At 41.1% G+C, this 17,961-nt stretch overlaps 1 protein-coding gene across 2 annotated transcripts; it reads left to right on the top strand.

The window, feature by feature from the left end:
- The first annotated feature begins 1,109 nt into the window (after positions 1-1,109).
- On the top strand, positions 1,110-10,662 carry itm2bb (integral membrane protein 2Bb). 2 transcript variants are annotated; one of them, XM_059499969.1, is made up of 7 exons: positions 1,110-1,303; positions 4,830-4,961; positions 5,303-5,365; positions 8,633-8,833; positions 9,393-9,503; positions 9,622-9,772; positions 9,943-10,662. In XM_059499969.1, the coding sequence occupies exons 1-7, from the start codon at positions 1,229-1,231 to the stop codon at positions 10,029-10,031; spliced, it is 822 nt and encodes a 273-aa protein (XP_059355952.1). In that variant the 5' UTR covers positions 1,110-1,228; the 3' UTR covers positions 10,032-10,662. The 2 variants fall into 2 exon arrangements, with proteins under 2 accessions (XP_059355952.1, XP_059355953.1); XM_059499970.1 differs by lacking the exon at positions 5,303-5,365 and having other exon boundaries at positions 1,114-1,303.
- Positions 10,663-17,961: the final 7,299 nt, after the last annotated feature.

Genomic DNA, 17,961 nt, shown 5'->3' with positions numbered 1-17,961 from the left:
AGCCAGTATTCGTTTTTGATTGCTGGATTATTAGCATATTTTGCATTATATGTTTAAATTGTCAAGAAGATGCAAATGTTCTGTTTGAATGACAGTCAGAGGAGAATTTGTCCGTCTAATCGCAAATGTTGATATTCCATAGAGATACGTGATTCAGAAATTATGTGATTTGTAAAAATCCCCTTGTTGTCATCTTAATAGCCTATAACACTTTAATCTTACCATTAATAATTTAATTGAAATTATTTAGCTGAAGAATTTAATTAAATCATAAAATTAATAGTTACAAATAAAACCAAAGACTGGTTAACAACAGCAAGATCTGGAAACATATTACTTTTTGTTATACTCGGTGGTTCTCCAAATTATGGAGGAGGAAGCAGTGCTCCCAAATAACAGACATGTTCCGGGCATCAACGGGCAAAGATACTACAGGTGAAATAAACTGAAGCACATGTCGTCAAAGCTTGGCACAGATGGGAATTAGCATCTAATCATAGATGTGAGCAGTAATGGTGACTTTCTTAATATATATAAAATAATTTTGCAAGGGTTCTATAAAGTCATGGCCTAGTGGTTAGAGAGTTTGACTCCTAACCCTAAGGTTGTGGGTTTGAGTCTTGGGCCGGCAATACCATGGCTTAGGTGCCCTTGAGCAAGGCACTGAACTCCCAATGGGTGCTGCAGCATAAATGGCTGCCCACTGCTCTGGGTGTGTGTTCACTGCTGTGTGTGTGCACTTTGTATGGGTTAAATGCAGAGCATAAATTCTGAGTTTGGGTCACCATACTTGGCTGTATGTCACGTCACTTTCACATGACGTTAGTAGTGTGTATATATATACTTTTTTTTTAGACAACCGTGGGCCGGTGGTCCACGAAATTTCCCGGTAGATTTTTTTGGTCCCACTCCGCCCCTGTGGTTGCCACTATATTTTTTTCCTTATACAATTCTACATTTAACTGCAAAGTACTGGTGATTTTAAAATAGTCAATTATAATAATGTATTGAGAAGTAGAAAGTTCTTGTCATGGTGGTACTTTCCAAGTTGATCTTCTAGTAGTTGTCACTAGAGGCAGTTGAGAGGCTGAGCTGGAGATGTTGTGATCTGTCATGTGCGTCACACACAGACTTGCTGCTGAGCAGGAAACCAACTAAACGCTTTCATTTTGCGCTTTCTTTCTCTGTCGAGCTCGCGAATCTAACCACTTTACAGACAATTTTCAATATGGTGAAAGTCTCTTTTAACAAGGCTCTCGCCATAAAGGATACAAAGAAGGAATGTCTTATTACTGGTGTACAGGTACTGTACGTTACTAACAAATATTGCTGAATTTTTACTTGCGTAACCGCATTTTAGCAATGTTAGGGTTCAATGTCATCTCGTAATTAAGGCTTTTAATCGAAAAGTCTAGTTATATGTGAACATTACTTTTTTACATATATATATATATATATATATATATATATATATATATATATATATATATATATATATATATATTATTTTGAGAGAAGTATAGAAAGTATGCCAAATGCAGAAGTACATGGGTTTCTTTGTTTAGGTTTGCTCTTCAAACTTTGATCAAGTTGACTGAAAGTGTTATAAAATGGCTGACGGCCCAAAGTTTGTCAAAGACTGGTAACTCTAATCACTCTTGTAATCATTACCCTGGTAAAAAATAAATAATAAAAAAAAGTTAGCGCAGTTCTTTTCACCTCCTTAAATTGATATCAAATTGAACTACATTCCCTTTTTATATAAAGAGCTGTCTTAGTCCACAAAGTAGAAAATATAAATATTTTATTCAGTTACTTAAGTCTATCATTTTAATTGTCTTTTTTTTTAAACCTTAAATAATATATTATGTGTCTAATTGTAATTTATTTTGATGTATTCAATTTATATGTTTTGATAAGCTAATAATAATAATACATTAAAAAATACCATAGGGGCTGTTTACTGTTACCAAGTTCACTTAGTTAAGTGAAAATAAGTGTAATTAGTTACTACGGTATTTTGACAGAAACCTTGGTTACCATAGTACATTTTTAAAATGCTATGTATAATTTCCTGGTATTGTTGGGTGTGAGACTGCCTGAACAGGTTGTAATGTGCTTGTTGTTTGTGTGTGTTTGTTGGCAGCTGCCTGACACAGCCTGTTGTTGCCTCACTGACACGTTTTTCTTTATTATATTTGTATGCGACTTAAAAAGGAAGCTCTTCACTGCTTATTTATATCTTAGAAAAAGTATTAAATACTTGTGACACAATTGACTAGAATAGAATAGAATAGAATAGAAAACTGATGACAGACATCACCCACATGGAATTTATGTGGGTGGGCCGCACTAGTTAAAAATGACCAAAACAAGGCTAGACTATGGGCCAGTTTTAAATGTAAATTAAAATTTATAAGCAATAGGTGTATTTCAGTGTCCTGTGAAGTGGACTTAACCATTTTGTGTGTGTGTTTTGTGTGATGGAAGCAGGGAACATGGTTGTGTTTCTCTGAATTGTATTCTTTCAGAATAATTTAACTCTGTTTCTCACAACACACTATAGAATTATTTTACGTTCATTACCAGGAGACTTCACTGATATATGTGTGAGTTCTTTTCATGGGTTGTGGAAGACAGACGTGTAGAGACATGTTTTATGCACTCTCACACATGTTTAAGATACAGGCAACTTTGAAGAAAATTAGTGTATTGCATAAGGAGACAGAACTACAAGCCAAGAATAAGAAAGTTGGACTTCAACTTAAAGGGATGGTTTGCCCAAAAATAAAAATTCTGTCATTAATTATTCACCCTCATGTCGTTCCAAACCGTAAAACCTTTGTTCATTTTCAAAACACAAATTAAGATATTTTTTATGAAATCTGAGAGCTCTATGACCCTGAAAAGACAACAATGTAACATAAATATTCCCAGACCCAGAAACATCGGTAAAACACTCCATGTGACATCAGTGGCGCAACTTCAATTTTGCGAAGCTATGAGAATACTTTTTGTGCAAAAAGAAAACAAAAATAACGACTTTATACAACAGCTTTCCTCTGAATGTAATCAGTGTGCTAACTCAGTGAGAAGAATTGTTGAATAAATAATTTTTGTTTTCTTTGCACACAAAAAGTGTTCTCGTAGCTTCGTAAAATGTACTACGTTTCTACATTTTATCAAAAATATCTTAATTTTAAAAGGTCTTACAGGTTTGGAACGACATGAGGGTGAGTAATTAATGACAGAATTTTCATTTTGGGTTGAACTAACCCTTTAAGCTTAGAAACTGTTCTACTGCTTGTCTATACCACATGATAGTTGCTGTTGTTGATTTTCCTGCTGTATCTCAACTGTAGTGTATTTGAACTATGGAAAGGTGCTATATAAATTTGTCTAAACATATATATATATTTTTTAAGAAAAGAAACATTAGTGCAAAATACAAGCATATAGCATATGTAAATACAGTGCATTTTTATCTGATTTTACTGTGAAACCAGGAAATGCCTGATTCATGAGGCATTCAAGAAGCATTAAAACGACTCTCAACTGCAATTTCTGGTCAAGGCCATCCAACACTCACACCCATGTGCTCTAAAGAGCTGTGTGGTTACATTAATGAGAGAATGTGCAAAAAATAAACAAACAAAAAAACCCTCCTCTACTGGATATTAAACTAGGATAAACTATTTTGAGTATTTGGCTTAAATAATCACACAATAATAAAACTAGGAACTCTGAATACATTCCTGCATTGTTATCTGTGTTTCACTTTTCATCATTCTGATTAAATTCCCCTTCTGTTATTCAGATAGAAACTGTTTGATTTAATTTTCTCTTTCAATTCATATTGCGCAGCTATTGTTTGAGTGAAGAAGCATTTTTGTAGATTAGAATTGAAGGATTTTTCCTCTTTGTGACGTTTTGCAGAAGTTACTGGCACCAAACTGTTTTAACGCCTCTTTAACTGGAAACCAGAAGAGATACAGTGTGAATCTCACTTCTTTTTTTGTTCAGTTTGTCTCATAACTGCAAGTTTATCAAAACAGACTCTTTAAGGTTTTTCTGGTTTCATTTGTGGTGTGTCTCGTGTCAAATGATATCTGCTGTCTGTGAGCTGTGTGTGAATGTCTACAGGACACAGCTGAACATTTAGGCTGGGTAGAGTCAGGTCCTGTTGTATACTTTACATAATGCTGAAAATAAGGCATTCTTTTTAACAAGGAAAATGAATCTCTATCCAGTTGTATTCATTTTTTATCCTTTTAGTTTTTGAAAATCACTCTCTGTAATTCTGTAAGGACTTTAATTTTTGTGTTGGCCTGTGCTTTTGGTTTAGGCTTTGTTAAATATGCTTAAATGCCTGCATTTATTTGATCAAAAATACAGTAAAACCATAATTTGTCGTTATTATTGGTTTAAATATCTGTTTTTTTTATTTTATGTAACTTTTGTCTGCGATGGCAAAGCTGATTTTTTTTTTCAGCAGCCTTTCTTCCAGTCTTAAGTGTTTAGAAATTATGATTTTTGATGCTCAAGAAACATTTTTTATTATTACCGGTGTTGAAAACAGCCATGCTGCTTAATATTTTTGTGGAAACCATGGTATATTATTTTTTCAGGATTCTGTGATGAATAGAAATTATTAGAATTTTTTTTTTTTTTTACTTTATAAATGTCTTTACTTTCATTTTTGACCAGTTTAATGAATCATTGTTGAATAACAGTGTTAATTACTTTTGAACAGAAATGTATATATAAATATATATATTTAATTAATTGTTCATTTGTAATTTTGTAACCGTCGTTTCTCTGCCTTGTAGGATACTGAGGCAGCAGTGTTGGTGCGTCCGCAGTCTAAGGTGTGGTGCTGGTGCTTCTGTCTGGGATTGGCTCTCGTTCTCTCTGGCCTAGTGGTGGGAGGAGCCTACCTATATAGATACCATGTTCTTGAGGTGAGATAATTGATGTAACCATAGTAAAATCAAAAACACAACATCATAACATCTAACATGTGTCATCTTGCATTGATGTTTATCTTCATCTTGATTCATTTCTATAACATTTCATAATCAGTCTAAGCCTTGAAGCAGTGGATTGTGGGTCACAGATTTTCTCTGAAATGCAAAAGCAACTAAAATCAAGCATAGACAGAATGTACAGAATGTAGTCTCAGACACATATACATGGAATCAACCATGATGGGTGATTATTACAGCACTGAGCACACGGGCAACCAAGGTGGAGTATGCATTTTAGAGAATAAGTTTGTTAAATTTACTTTCCTTTGCTACAGATGCAGGAGATCGTGGATGGCAGAGCAGATAATAGGAAGGATACACACACATCTATGCCTTTGGTGAGTATTGAGGTAATCCCTTTCAACAGGTTTGTAGGCAGAGAACATTGGTGACACAAAGGAAGGGTAGACACACTGGAGACAATCACTGGAGGTAATGTTGGAGTTCAGGAAGTCTGGTAAGTAGTCCAATATTGAGGTGACACGAGGTGTGTGTGTTTGTAGCAGTCCTAATTAGTGAGCAGGATGAGGAGCAGGTGTGTGTGACCAGAATTTTGGTGCTGGCAATTCTGTGACAGTACTTCCCCTGTCATGGTGGTCGACCTCTTCCTCAGGGCGAGGTATGATCAGGGGTGAGAGTCGTGGAAGGCTGTGAGCAGGACTGGATCAAGGATATTGTCTCTGGGGACCATGAGCGCTCATCTGTGTCACACCATCCCAATTGACCAGATACTATACTATACTATACTATACTATACAGATACTACAACCATCCAAACCGACTGGGTACATCTGTCAGGTGATGGTGAAGGGGCCAGTGCATCTGGAAATAAGCTTCTTGCATGGCAGACACATCTTTATGTCTCTAATGGACAGCCAAACCTGTCCAAGCTGGAAAGTTGGAGTTCCATCAGTCGAATGTCCACCTAGATCATTGGTGGCGCACTGCCTCTGTGAGTGAGTGTCCCAGACCCCTTTCGATCTCTCAGAACCACAAGTCAACAGATGGGACTTGATGGATTCCCAGCCCACTGGAACAAAGGAGGCTGGTAACCGAGCATGCACCGGAAGAGAATGAGTTCAATGGCAGGCTGATAAAGGGAATTGGAGCCTAGGAACTGGTTCCAAGAGTTCTGGTAGACACGGCAGAATGTTCGTAGGATAGGTCCAATCTCCTGGATCTCTCTCCTCATCTGCCCATTCGATTGGGGATGGTATCCAGATGAGAGGCTCAGTGTCCCACCTAGGAGGGTGAAGAAAGCTTTCCATAGCTTTGCAGTAAACTGGGGACCCCAGTCTGATACTATATCTTCAGGAATCCAGAAGTACCAGAAGACATGACTGAAGACGAGTTCTGCAGTTTGCTTTGCAGTGGGAATCTCTTTGAGAGGAAGCAGATGACCAGATTTATAAAATCGATCCATGACAACAAGAATGCGTAAGTTACCGTAAGAGGGGGCCAGTTCTTTGATGAAGTCCACTCCTAGGTGTGACCACGAGCGATTGTGAATGGCAGCAGATGGAGCTTGCCTGTTGGTAGATGGCTTGGGCCCTTTGAGATGGCACAGAGAGAGCAGCTTTGAATGAACCTTCTCATGTCCATTCTGGATGGCACTCAGAATCAAGTTGGAAGGCTAGATGGGCTTAGGTTCTTCTGTGACCTCTTCTGGAGCATGAAGACAGGAAGAGGGCATCCACTTTGACATTCTTGGTAGTGATGGGACAATTGATACCGCAGCTCTGATGATCCGATGCAGTTTTCAGACCACTATTGTATCACACACTGTGCCAATGCTTGTATTGAAATTACAACACCAGCTGATTGATGACATATGAAGCTTTGAAGGTCATGCAGTATCAGAAGGTCGGGACCGCTGGTTTGAAAAAACTGGAGCTTCACGATCCCACCTGATGCATGTATTGATCCGAGATGTCACAGACTTCCGAAGCTTTGTCTGCGCCATGATGATTTGTCAGAAATGTGACCCTGGAACACAAAACATAAGTCACCGGGGTATATTTTTAGCAATAGCCAAAAAAAAAACATTGTATGGGTCAAAATATTATACAAAATATTTTCTTTTATGCCAAAAATCATTAGGATAGTGACTAAAGATCATGTTCCATGAAAATATTTTGTAAATTTCCTACAGTAAATATATCAAAACGTATTTTTTGATTAGTGGTATACATTGCTAAGGTCTTCACTCTGACCACTGTAAAGGCCATTTTCTCAGTATTTAGATTTTTTTGCACCCTAAGATTCCAGATTTCCAAATAATTGTATCTTGGCCAAATATTGTCCTATCCTAACAAACAAGACATCAATGGAAAGCTTATATATTCAACTTACATATGATGTATAAATCTAAATTTTAAAAAAATTGACACTTAAAGGGTTAGTTCGCCCAATTTGCAAAATTATGTCATTAATAACTTACCTTCATGTTGTTCCAAACCCGTAAGACCTCCATTTATATTTGGAACACAGTTTAAGATATTTTAGATTTACTCCGAGAGCTCTTATTCCCTCCATTGAAGCTGTGTGTACGGTATACTGTCCATGTCCAGAAAGGTAAGAAAAACATAATCAAAGTAGTCCATGTGACATCAGAGGGTCAGTAATGCACGTGTCCATTAAGTCGATAAGACTGTAGGGTGTCCAATTCATCATTTTAGTTTTCAGAAGGGTGTTTGCGAGCGCCCCCTTTGCAGCCTTTACGCACCCTTGATCCGCACTTCTGCTGAGCCTGCGCACTGGGGCAGTCAACCCGACAGTCAAAGTGCCATTACTTCATGAAAGTGCAGACTCAAAGGAAGACTGCGAGGGTTTAGGGTGTCATTTAGGACAGGGCCACAATTTCATGAAAGCCTCAAATGCTTTAGAAAGCCTCGGTTTGCCATCACTGATTCTTGGTACCCGCATAATACAGAGAACACTGGAGTCATAAAGGAAGGGAAGACTCGCTGGAGTTCAAGAAGTCAGGTAAATAGTCCACGTTGTACAAACGAGACCAGACAATGAGGTGAGACGAGGTGTGTGCGTCTGTAGCAGTCCTTATGAGTGAGCAGGATGAGGAGCAGGTGTGTGTGACCAGAATTCTGCTGATGTTAGAGCCTGGTAACTTCTGTAACAGCAAATACTTCAAAATCATCTGCCACTTGGTAGAAGCTAGCAAAATTATCCACAAGACATTGTGCAAAGATCACGTGACTTGCCCTCATCCTCAAAAACCACATAATTATGAAAGATAAACCTTAGACTGCTTAGCACTGAGAGTAAACATGTACAGTATGTGCAGCAGTGCAAACCATTTTTTTATGTTGGCAAGTTCTTAGAAACTATCACTAGTATTTAATATGTGAAAAAATAACCTTTAGAGAAAGTCATTTAGATTTGTCATATAGACATTTAGATTTGTACTGTGTCAAGCTTTTTTTCCCCTAAGAAACCGTAGTATTGTTACACCTATGTGTCATGCACCTCCCACAATAAGCAAATGATTAATTTGCCTTTAGATAAGTGTACATTGTGTTGGCACCAAACTGCTCTTTGAAATGTAGTTGTCAATTAGTGTTAATGCTGTATGTTTGTATAACACACAGGAGGAGCAGGTGTTCATCTGTGGGTTGAACTACTTTGAGGAAGACTACGAGTTTGATGAGGAGGTGGAGGTTGAGACACCAATGAGGCTGATTGAAGAGAATGTGAGCTTTTTCGAAGACGATGAGGTGGAGCTCATCAAAGTACCAGTCCCTGAGTTCGCAGACGGTGATCCAGCTGGCATCCTGCATGACTTCACCATGGTACAAAAATACACACACACACGTTTGTTTTTGTGAAAAGTGGGGATCTCCCATAGGCGTAATGGTTTTTATACTGTACAAACTGTATATTCTATCGCCCTTCACCAACCCTACACCTAACCCTAACAGGAAACTTTGCATTTTTACTTTCTCAAAAAAACTAATTTTGTATGATTTATAAGCATTTTGAAAAATGGGGACATGGGTTATGTCCTCATAAGTCACCCTCTCCTTTAATACCTGTGTCATACCCATGTCATTATACAGAGTTGTGTCCTGATATGTCACAAAAACAAGAGCACACACACACACACACACACACACACACAGACAGTGTTGGCCATAACCACCATAAACATATTATCAGTCACCCTGCTGCATTAGTATCCATTACAAATTGAACAGGGATTGACTGGTTTTCTGAAATTTTTTGTTTCTGAGATTATAGGTTGCAAAAAGAAGTTTGAGTTTCCTGTTTTTTGTTAAAGAGACTCTGGAGATACAAGTACAAATGTATGTTTCATTGTGAATAACCCTGTGCATCGTTCTGTGCTGTCAGAAACTGACTGCTTACCTGGACATGAATCTGGACAGATGCTACATCATCACCCTGAACACATCTATTGTCATGCCGCCCAGAGATTTCCAGGAGTTCCTGGTCAACGTCAAGGTAACCATTAATAACATTTATAACAGGAGATTCTGTGAATTTGTGTCAGTAAATGATTCTTGTGTTTTTCACACAAATGCATTTCAGAAGTTAAGTTGATGTCTGTGTGTTTTTGCAGGCAGGAATGTATCTTCCTCAGACATACCTTGTGCGAGAGGAGATGATGATTACAGAAAGGATGGACAGCACCAGTGATCTGGGCTATTACATCAATAACCTGTGCAAAGACAAAGACACGTACAGACTGCAGCGTAGAGAAACCATACTGGGTAAGTGTACACACACAAACCATGTGAGAAGACTTTGTTTACATCTTCCCACCATCACAGTTGATCTTATTTTCAAGTTTTAAGTGGTGGAGGCCCAGTATTTCGTCTCATGTTCACCATATAATCAAGTACATTTCAAACTTCTGAAAGCTGAATGTTCTCCACTGCAGGTATGCAGAAACGGGAGGCTCTGAACTGCCACAAGATCCGCCATTTTGAAAACAAGTTTGTGGTGGAGACTTTGATCTGCGAGCCATGAAGAACATGAATCTCTGACACAGCAGCAGATCTTCAGCTCTTCCTTTCATTCAGTGATAAGAGTTTCTTTTGTGCCTGCTCTGTTTTTTTCCAAAGGCCTTTTTTTCACATATATATTTTTTAAAATCTAGAATGTGAAATTGTTTTTCTGCACAAAGAGGTGTATTATTTGTGAGTGTACGTGTAATCTCTAATGCTATTTTTTGAATATTAGGCCTAATAAAGGAATAAAGGGACGTATTGTGTACAAAAACAAAAAAGGGGTAGCAATAATGATTTTAGGCTATATAGAAGCCAAATCAGAGTTTAGACATTAAGTAATTTAATAACAAAGTTCATTGTTTTATTTAACATTTGATCCTGTTCAAAAGTTTCAGCAAATTAGTGTATAATCCGGATCACAATGTTGCAGCATCACAATTTGAAGTGTTCTTGAATTTGCGTTTAATTTGCAGATATATTTTGTATAACCATACAAACAGAGCTCTTCCTTTAAAAGACTAACAATGTTCCTATCTGAAATGACTTCATGTTCTATGCTAATCTGTATATAAGCTAAACAATTTTCTGTCTTTAGACACAAGCTCCATATAAGGAAAAAATAAATAAATAACCGGAAAAATCTGACAAAATGCTTTGGTGGTGTGGAGTTTTTTTTGTTTAAGAAATGAATACTTTTTTCCATCTCAAGAGTGACAGTAAAGACATAAAGTTGCCAATGTTGCTTTTGGTGATTAAATGACGGTAATGTTAAAATATTTCAACTTATTTCAACTTACAACTAGAAGTAATAACTTTGTAGGTTTCTTCCCCTGAAATGTAAAGACTTCATGGCACTCAGCATTCGGAGAGAAAATCATTTTCAGTTGATTTAAGATTTTTAGCAATTCAATTCAAGTTTATTTGTATAGCGGTTTTCACAATACAAATTGTGGCAAAAAAGTTTCTACAATATTTAAGAGTAGCTTATCAGTGGTGACTGTCAGTTAATGTTCATATGGCAGGAATGCACAGAAAAATCTATAAATAGCAATTATTTTATTTTGTAATCAAACTTACAGCAAAATTTTGTAGTTCTGTATGTCATTTCAGGGTTCTGGATCCAGAGACTTCATTAGCGTAGCTGCTGTTCCAACCAAGTAAAATTTATTAGTTTAACCCAAGCTAAAGAATAATAATGTGCATTTGATCAGATCATGAGATGCATTATTTGAATACTTGGCCGAAGAGATGTGTTTTTAATCTAGATTTAAACAGAGTGTGTCTGAACCCCGAACATTATCAGGAAGGCTATTCCAGAGTTTGGAAGCCAAATGTGAAAAAGCTCTACCTCCTTTAGTAGACTTTGCTATCCTAGGAACTACCAAAAGTCCAGATTTTTGTGACCAAAGACTTCCATGAGCAAAAAATGTCAGGAAGCAGGTCACAATACTTCTGGTGAACCTGCCAAACTATCAGTTGCTCCTGGCAATACAGCTTGAAGATCTCATTTGCCCCCTCTGGTGGTTAAAGCCCTTGCTTGCATTGTTAAACTACGTATTAAACCCTAAAAAAGGAGAAACAAAAACACAAGGAGCTGATCATACTAAGCAGCACTCACTCACCAGCTGACCACCATAATGCACCCTGAATTGTTAAAATGACTTTTAGTGATCCGTCACGTCCACGTGTGGACTGTCAAATTAAGTTCTTGAAAAGGCCTGTAGGCTTATGTACTTCTCCCTAAATGAAGTTTTATTAACAAGTTCGGGAGGAGCACGTGCAGATAATTAACACAGGTGGAGAGCACTCAGCAATCAATGGTAAGAGGTATATATACAGCAGTCTCACCGCAATTCATTTGACAGTCTCGCAGCAGTTAGTAGCTTTTTGGTCTCAGCGCTGTTACCATGTCTAAATTAAGCTCTTCATCCGATGAGGATGTAAACATCACCAAGGATGCACCTTCGCATTCCGCTGGTCCCACGACCATCCCTCCAACGCCGGACATCACACCTGAGACCCAGGCTTCTTCACACGGCCGCACACCGGCCCGAACAGCCCTACGCTCACCAAGACGCAGAGGCCAGTCTTCACCGCCCCCGGCAAGGCTTCCACCTTCTTCCCCGGCCTCCTCCTACCGCTTGGCCGTCCCGACGATCCCACCTATCGGGAAATGGACCGTAGCTGAATTGAAGGAAGCGCTGGGCAACTCAGACATATAGGCTTCGCGAAAAATGTGGGTCGTCAACTCCCAAAACGACCCACAGGCAGAGCAAAGCCCGCAGGGCCTGCCCAGCCACCACCGTCGTGTTCCCACACAGGATCCGGCTCGCTTCGCCCATCGAGCCGCAGCAACAGGCCTTCAGCGAACCTGGGCTGCGCCCCAGATTCCGCCATGGCAGGTCCACACCCACCTCTCGATGAGGCCCAGCCTTCCACCACAGTTTCTGCTGCAGCAGTGCAGCATGCAGCCGAGCCCAGCGGCCTCCCCACAGCCACTCAGTTTTATACTCCTGCTGTTCATAACCCTTTTTCTTTTCAGTGGCCTACAGCCGCCGTTGGAGACACTAGCGCGAGGCCATCGCTGCTAGCAGCACAGGCCCAAGAATATCAACAATTCTATCCACCAGGTTATAACCCCGCCCACTTCCAGTGGCCTGCGGCTCCAGTAGCTCAAACAAGCGCAGGCCCGCCTCCGTTCCAGCACAAGCCCACACTTCATCCTATAATCAGTCCTTTTCGTCATACCCTCCAACTAACTCAGACATTCGCAGCCCCGGATTATACCCTTCCCAGCTCTCTCATACAAACTAAATTACCATATTCTCTCTTCACAGCAACTCCGATGCCTGTTCGCACTGGGGCAGCCCTGTAATAATTTTAACAATGGTAAATGTAACCGAGCGCGCTGCCGGTTTATGCACATCTGTAGTTTCTGTGGCGGCGCTCATGCCCGCATCGTATGTCCAGTTTATAAATCTGTGAATAAAAAAATCTAAAAAATATTTGGCGACTCCTGTAAATATTTTGCGCATGCACTTCGAACTAGCTCATCACCCGGATGCTGAATTTACTCATTATCTGCTGTCAGGCCTAAAAAACGGCTTTAAACCCGGCTTAGAGTGCCCACTCTCCCAAAACATCACATGTAATAATCTTCAATCTGCCCTCATAGAACCTGAAGTCGTAAACAAACTGATCAAAAAAGAGGTTGAGTCAGGCTTCATGATCGGCCCGTTTGACAATCCTCCATTTGATCTGTTTTCTTATTAGCCCCATTGGAGTGGCTACAAGAAAATTCTTGGGTAAAAAACGCCTAATAATCGATCTGTCAGCCCCGCCCAATTCCCCGTTCCCAAGCATAAACGGCTTGATCCCTCTCGATGGATTTTCGCTTAAATACCACGACATAGATCAGGCTATCGACATAATCAAAATCGTAGGTCGGGGTGCTTGGCTTGCAAAAATTTACATTACATCTGCCTTCAAAGTAATGCCCATCCATCCAGATTCATGGCATCTATTTGGAGTTTGCTTGCTCGGGAAATATTATTTTGCAATGCGTTTAACTTTCGGATGCAAAAGCAGCCCTAAAATTTTCGACATGCTATCAGAAGCCATCTGCTGGATTTTGGCGAACAACTACGCCATTCCCCACCTCATTCACTTGCTAGACGATTTTTTAATAATCTCGCCTCCCAATGCCATCCCAGCCACGCACATTCTCACAGTCCAAAAAGTTTTTTTCTGAGCTAGGAATTCTTATCGCAGAGGAAAAAACCATGGGCCCTGCTACATCCATTGAGTTCCTAGGAATTAATTTGGATTCAGACATATTCCAAGCATCCCGCCCAAAGAGAAAATTGACCGAATTATTCTCGTCTCTTCTGCTTTCCTTGAAAAACCAAATTGTTCAAAACGCGAACTCCTATCCCTGCTCGGACATTTAAACTTCGCAATGCGCATCATTTCGCAGGGCCGCCCCTTCATATCGCATCTCCTCTCACTCGCGTCCTCCTTTTACTTACTAGAGGAACTCATTTCCATAACTCAAGCATGTCGCGACGAACTCAGGCTATGGCTAACATTTCTAAACCAGTGGAATGGGCTATCCTTTTTCTATAACAACTTGGTTTCGTCCCCGACCGATATCCAACTGTACACAGATGCCGCCCCCTCAATCGGTTTCGGGGGATTTTTTCAAGGTCGTTGGTTCGCAGCTCCGTGGCCACCGCAGCTCCAGGACCTATCTCAATCCTCAGCTCTATTCAAGCTCTACCCTCTCGTAGTAGCAGCTTTTCTGTGGGGGAAAGAATGGGCCGCTAGAAGCATTTTAGCGCATTGCGACAACGACGCAACAGTGCATTGCATTAATAAAGGCCATTCCCATTCACCTGGTCTGATGCCACTGTTAAGGCGTCTCACCTGGATTTCAGCTTGCGACCAATTCATCATAATTGCTAAACACATCCTTGGGTCAGAAAACCAAATCGCTCACTACCTGTCTCGTTTTCTGTTTCAGAAATTCAGGACGCTGGCTCCAGAGGCGGATCAATTCCCAACTCCAGTACCTCGCTATTCAGAACTAATATTCCCGTAACCCACCCGTTAAAACCCCTGCTTGACGCATCGCTCGACACTATCCTCCAAGCAGTTTCTCCCAGAACCCTCCAATCCTACATGACCGCTTGGAGATGTTTTAAAACATTCCATGTCTCTTATAACATGCCTTTCCCTGATTTTTCTCTTCTTTCAGTCACCTCTTTTATTTCCTACCTTAATAGCATTAAGGGCCTTCAAGTCGGGTCCATCAAAGGTTACTTGAGCGGCATCCAGTTTTTCCATAAATTTATGTACAGCGCTCCTTCCCCTGAGATAAACAACTCACAAACCTCCCTCCTGATCAAAGGGATTCAAAGATCCCAGCCCACCCGTCCCGACGCTAGACAACCCATAACGCTAGACATTCTCACCAAATGTATTCGCGCCCTCCGCACAGGCTACCAGCCCATCATTACCGCTCACACACTCGACGCCATGTTTATCCTAGCCTTTTATGGTTTTCTCAGATTCTCGGAACTCGCCATCACTTCCAAATTCGACCCAAAAATCCACCCCACCATCTCAGACTTATCAGTAATAGATGGTGAATCAATTTCATATTTCATTAAACAAAGTAAGACCGACCAAACCAAAAAAGGTCATTTCATATACATTTTAATCTCTCATCGCCAATCCAACCATACCAGTCAATTCTGGCATATTCGCAATGGAGAAGCTCTCAGGCCAAATCTCCTCTGGAATCCCTATTCATAGACGAATCCAAAAAACCTGTGACACATTATTGGTTCCAGAAACACATCAAAGCCGTTCACCAACAGTCAGGCATTCCAGTAAATAATTTTTCAAGTCACTCATTCCGTATTGGGGCAGCAACTTCAGCAGCCCAAAAAGGCCTCTCCCAACAGCAGATCCAAGCCCTTGGGAGATGGTCCTCAGATGCTTTCCATAGCTATATCAGGACCAACCGATTCCACATTAAAAAAGCTCACCAAACCCTTATTGAATGAGAAGGGGGAGAAGAAGAAGAAAAAAAAAAATCTTTCGTCCAGTGAGCATTGGGTCTCACAGCGGACGCAGCGAGAACTCTCTCGGTAGAGCACTTACGCTTTCTCTTTCATCTAGCAAACATTGGGTCTCACAGCGGACGCAGTGTGAGAAAATCTCCCAGTCAAGCTCTCATTTTCCTCTTTCCTGTTTTCTCTTTTTTTGTCCAGCGAGCATTTGGTCTCACAGTGGACGCAGCGAGAACTTCCCGGTAGAGCACTTACGTTTTCTCTTTCATCCAGCGAGCATTGGGTCTCACAGCGGACGCAGTGTGAGAAAATCTCACAGTCAAGCTCTCATTTTCCTCTTTTCTGTTTTCTCTTTCTGTCCAGCGAGCATTTGGTCTCACAGCGGACGCAGCGAGAACTTTCCCGGTACAGCACTTACGTTTTCTCTTTCGTCCAGCGAGCATTGGGTCTCACAGTGGACGCAGTGTGAGAAAATCTCCCGGTCAAGCTCTCATTTGGTCTCATCGCCAATCCAACCATACCAGTCAATTCTGGCATATTCGCAATGGAGAAGCTCTCAGGCCAAATCTCCTCTGGAATCCCTATTCATAGACGAATCCAAAAAACCTGTGACACATTTTTGGTTCCAGAAACACCTCAAAGCCGTTCACCAACAGTCAGGCATTCCAGTAAATAATTTTTCAAGTCACTCATTCCGTATTGGGGCAGCAACTTGAGCAGCCCAAAAAGGCCTCTCCCAACAGCAGATCCAAGCCCTTGGGAGATGGTTCTCAGATGCTTTCCATAGCTATATCAGGACCAACCGATTCCACATTAAAAAAGCACACCAAACCCTTATTGAATGAGAAGGGGGAGAAGAAGAAGAAAAAAAAAAAAAAATCTTTCGTCCAGTGAGCATTGGGTCTCACAGCGGACGCAGCGAGAACTCTCCCGGTAGAGCACTTACGCTTTCCCTTTCGTCCAGCAAACATTGGGTCTCACAGCGGAAGCAGTGTGAGAAAATCTCCCGGTCAAGCTCTCATTTTCCTGTTTTCTCTTTTTTGTCCAGCGAGCATTTGGTCTCACAGTGGACACAGCGAGAACTTTCCCGGTAGAGCACTTACATTTTCTCTTTCGTCCAGCGAGCATTGGGTCTCACAGCGGACGCAGTGTGAGAAAATCTCCTGGTCAAGCTCTCATTTTCCTCTTTTCTCTTTTTTGTCCAGCGAGCATTTGGTCTCACAGCGGACGCAGTGAGAACTTTCCTGGTAGAGCACTTACCTTTTCTCTTCGTCCAGCGAGCATTGGGTCTCACAGCGGACGCAGTGTGAGAAAATCTCCCGGTCAAGCTCTCATTTTCCTCTTTTTTCTTTCTGTCCAGCGAGCATTTGGTCTCACAGCGGACGCAGTGAGAACTTTCCCGGTAGAGCACTTACATTTTGTCTTCGTCCAGCGAGCATTGGGTCTCACAGCGGACGCAGTGTGAGAAAATCTCCCGGTCAAGCTCTCATTTTCCTCTTTCCTGTTTTCGCTTTCTGTCCAGCGAGCATTTGGTCTCACAGCGGACGCAGTGAGAACTTTCCCGGTAGAGCACTTACCTTTTCTGTTCTGTCCAGCGAGCATTGGGTCTCACAGCGGACGCAGTGTGAGAAAATCTCCCGGTCAAGCTCTCATTTTCCTCTTTCTTGTTTTCTCTTTCTGTCCAGCGAGCATTGGTCTCACAGCGGAGAAAGGCACAAACTCGCCTGATCGGTCGCTCCAAATTACAATTGCTCCCCGTTGCAGGCCAGCAGGGCCTGTGAGTCCAGGTACAGTCAGCCACCATCACGGGCCCACTGGCCAAACATTCAGACCCTTTCTCGAGATGCCAGCCTTTGGGGGGAGTACTCTGGGTTCGGGCCGAACTGCGAGCTCGGAGCCCTCCCTCCGGACAGCACGCCAAGTACGCATTAAACTTTACCCCCTTAATTGTATGTAAGTGTGAACTCATGAAATGAGGTTTTATTAACAAGTTCGGGAGGAGCACGTGCAGATAATTAACACAGGTAGAGAGCACTCAGCAATCAATGGTAAGAGGTATATATACAGCAATCTCACCGCAATTCATTTGACAGTCTCGCAACATCCCCCTCACCACCCCTTCTCTACACTTCTAGTCCTAAACCATTTACATAGGGGGGAGTACTCTGGGTTCGGGCTGAACTCCGACCTCGGAGCCCTCCCTCTGCACAGCACGCCAAATACGCATTAAACTTTACCCCCTCAATTGTATGTAAGTGTGAACTCGTGAAACACTGTAAAAACAAAACATGTACGTCTGAGTTATCATAACTGAAATGTGATTGTTGACAGGCAGATGTGGTAGTAGATTCACTCATTTAATTAAAAAGGCCA

This window comes from Carassius carassius, chromosome 19 (genome assembly GCF_963082965.1).
Source record: "Carassius carassius chromosome 19, fCarCar2.1, whole genome shotgun sequence".
NCBI classification, from domain to species: Eukaryota; Metazoa; Chordata; class Actinopteri; order Cypriniformes; family Cyprinidae; genus Carassius; species Carassius carassius.
Note: the sequence above shows the minus strand (reverse complement) of the source record. Positions and strands in the feature narration are given on the sequence as shown.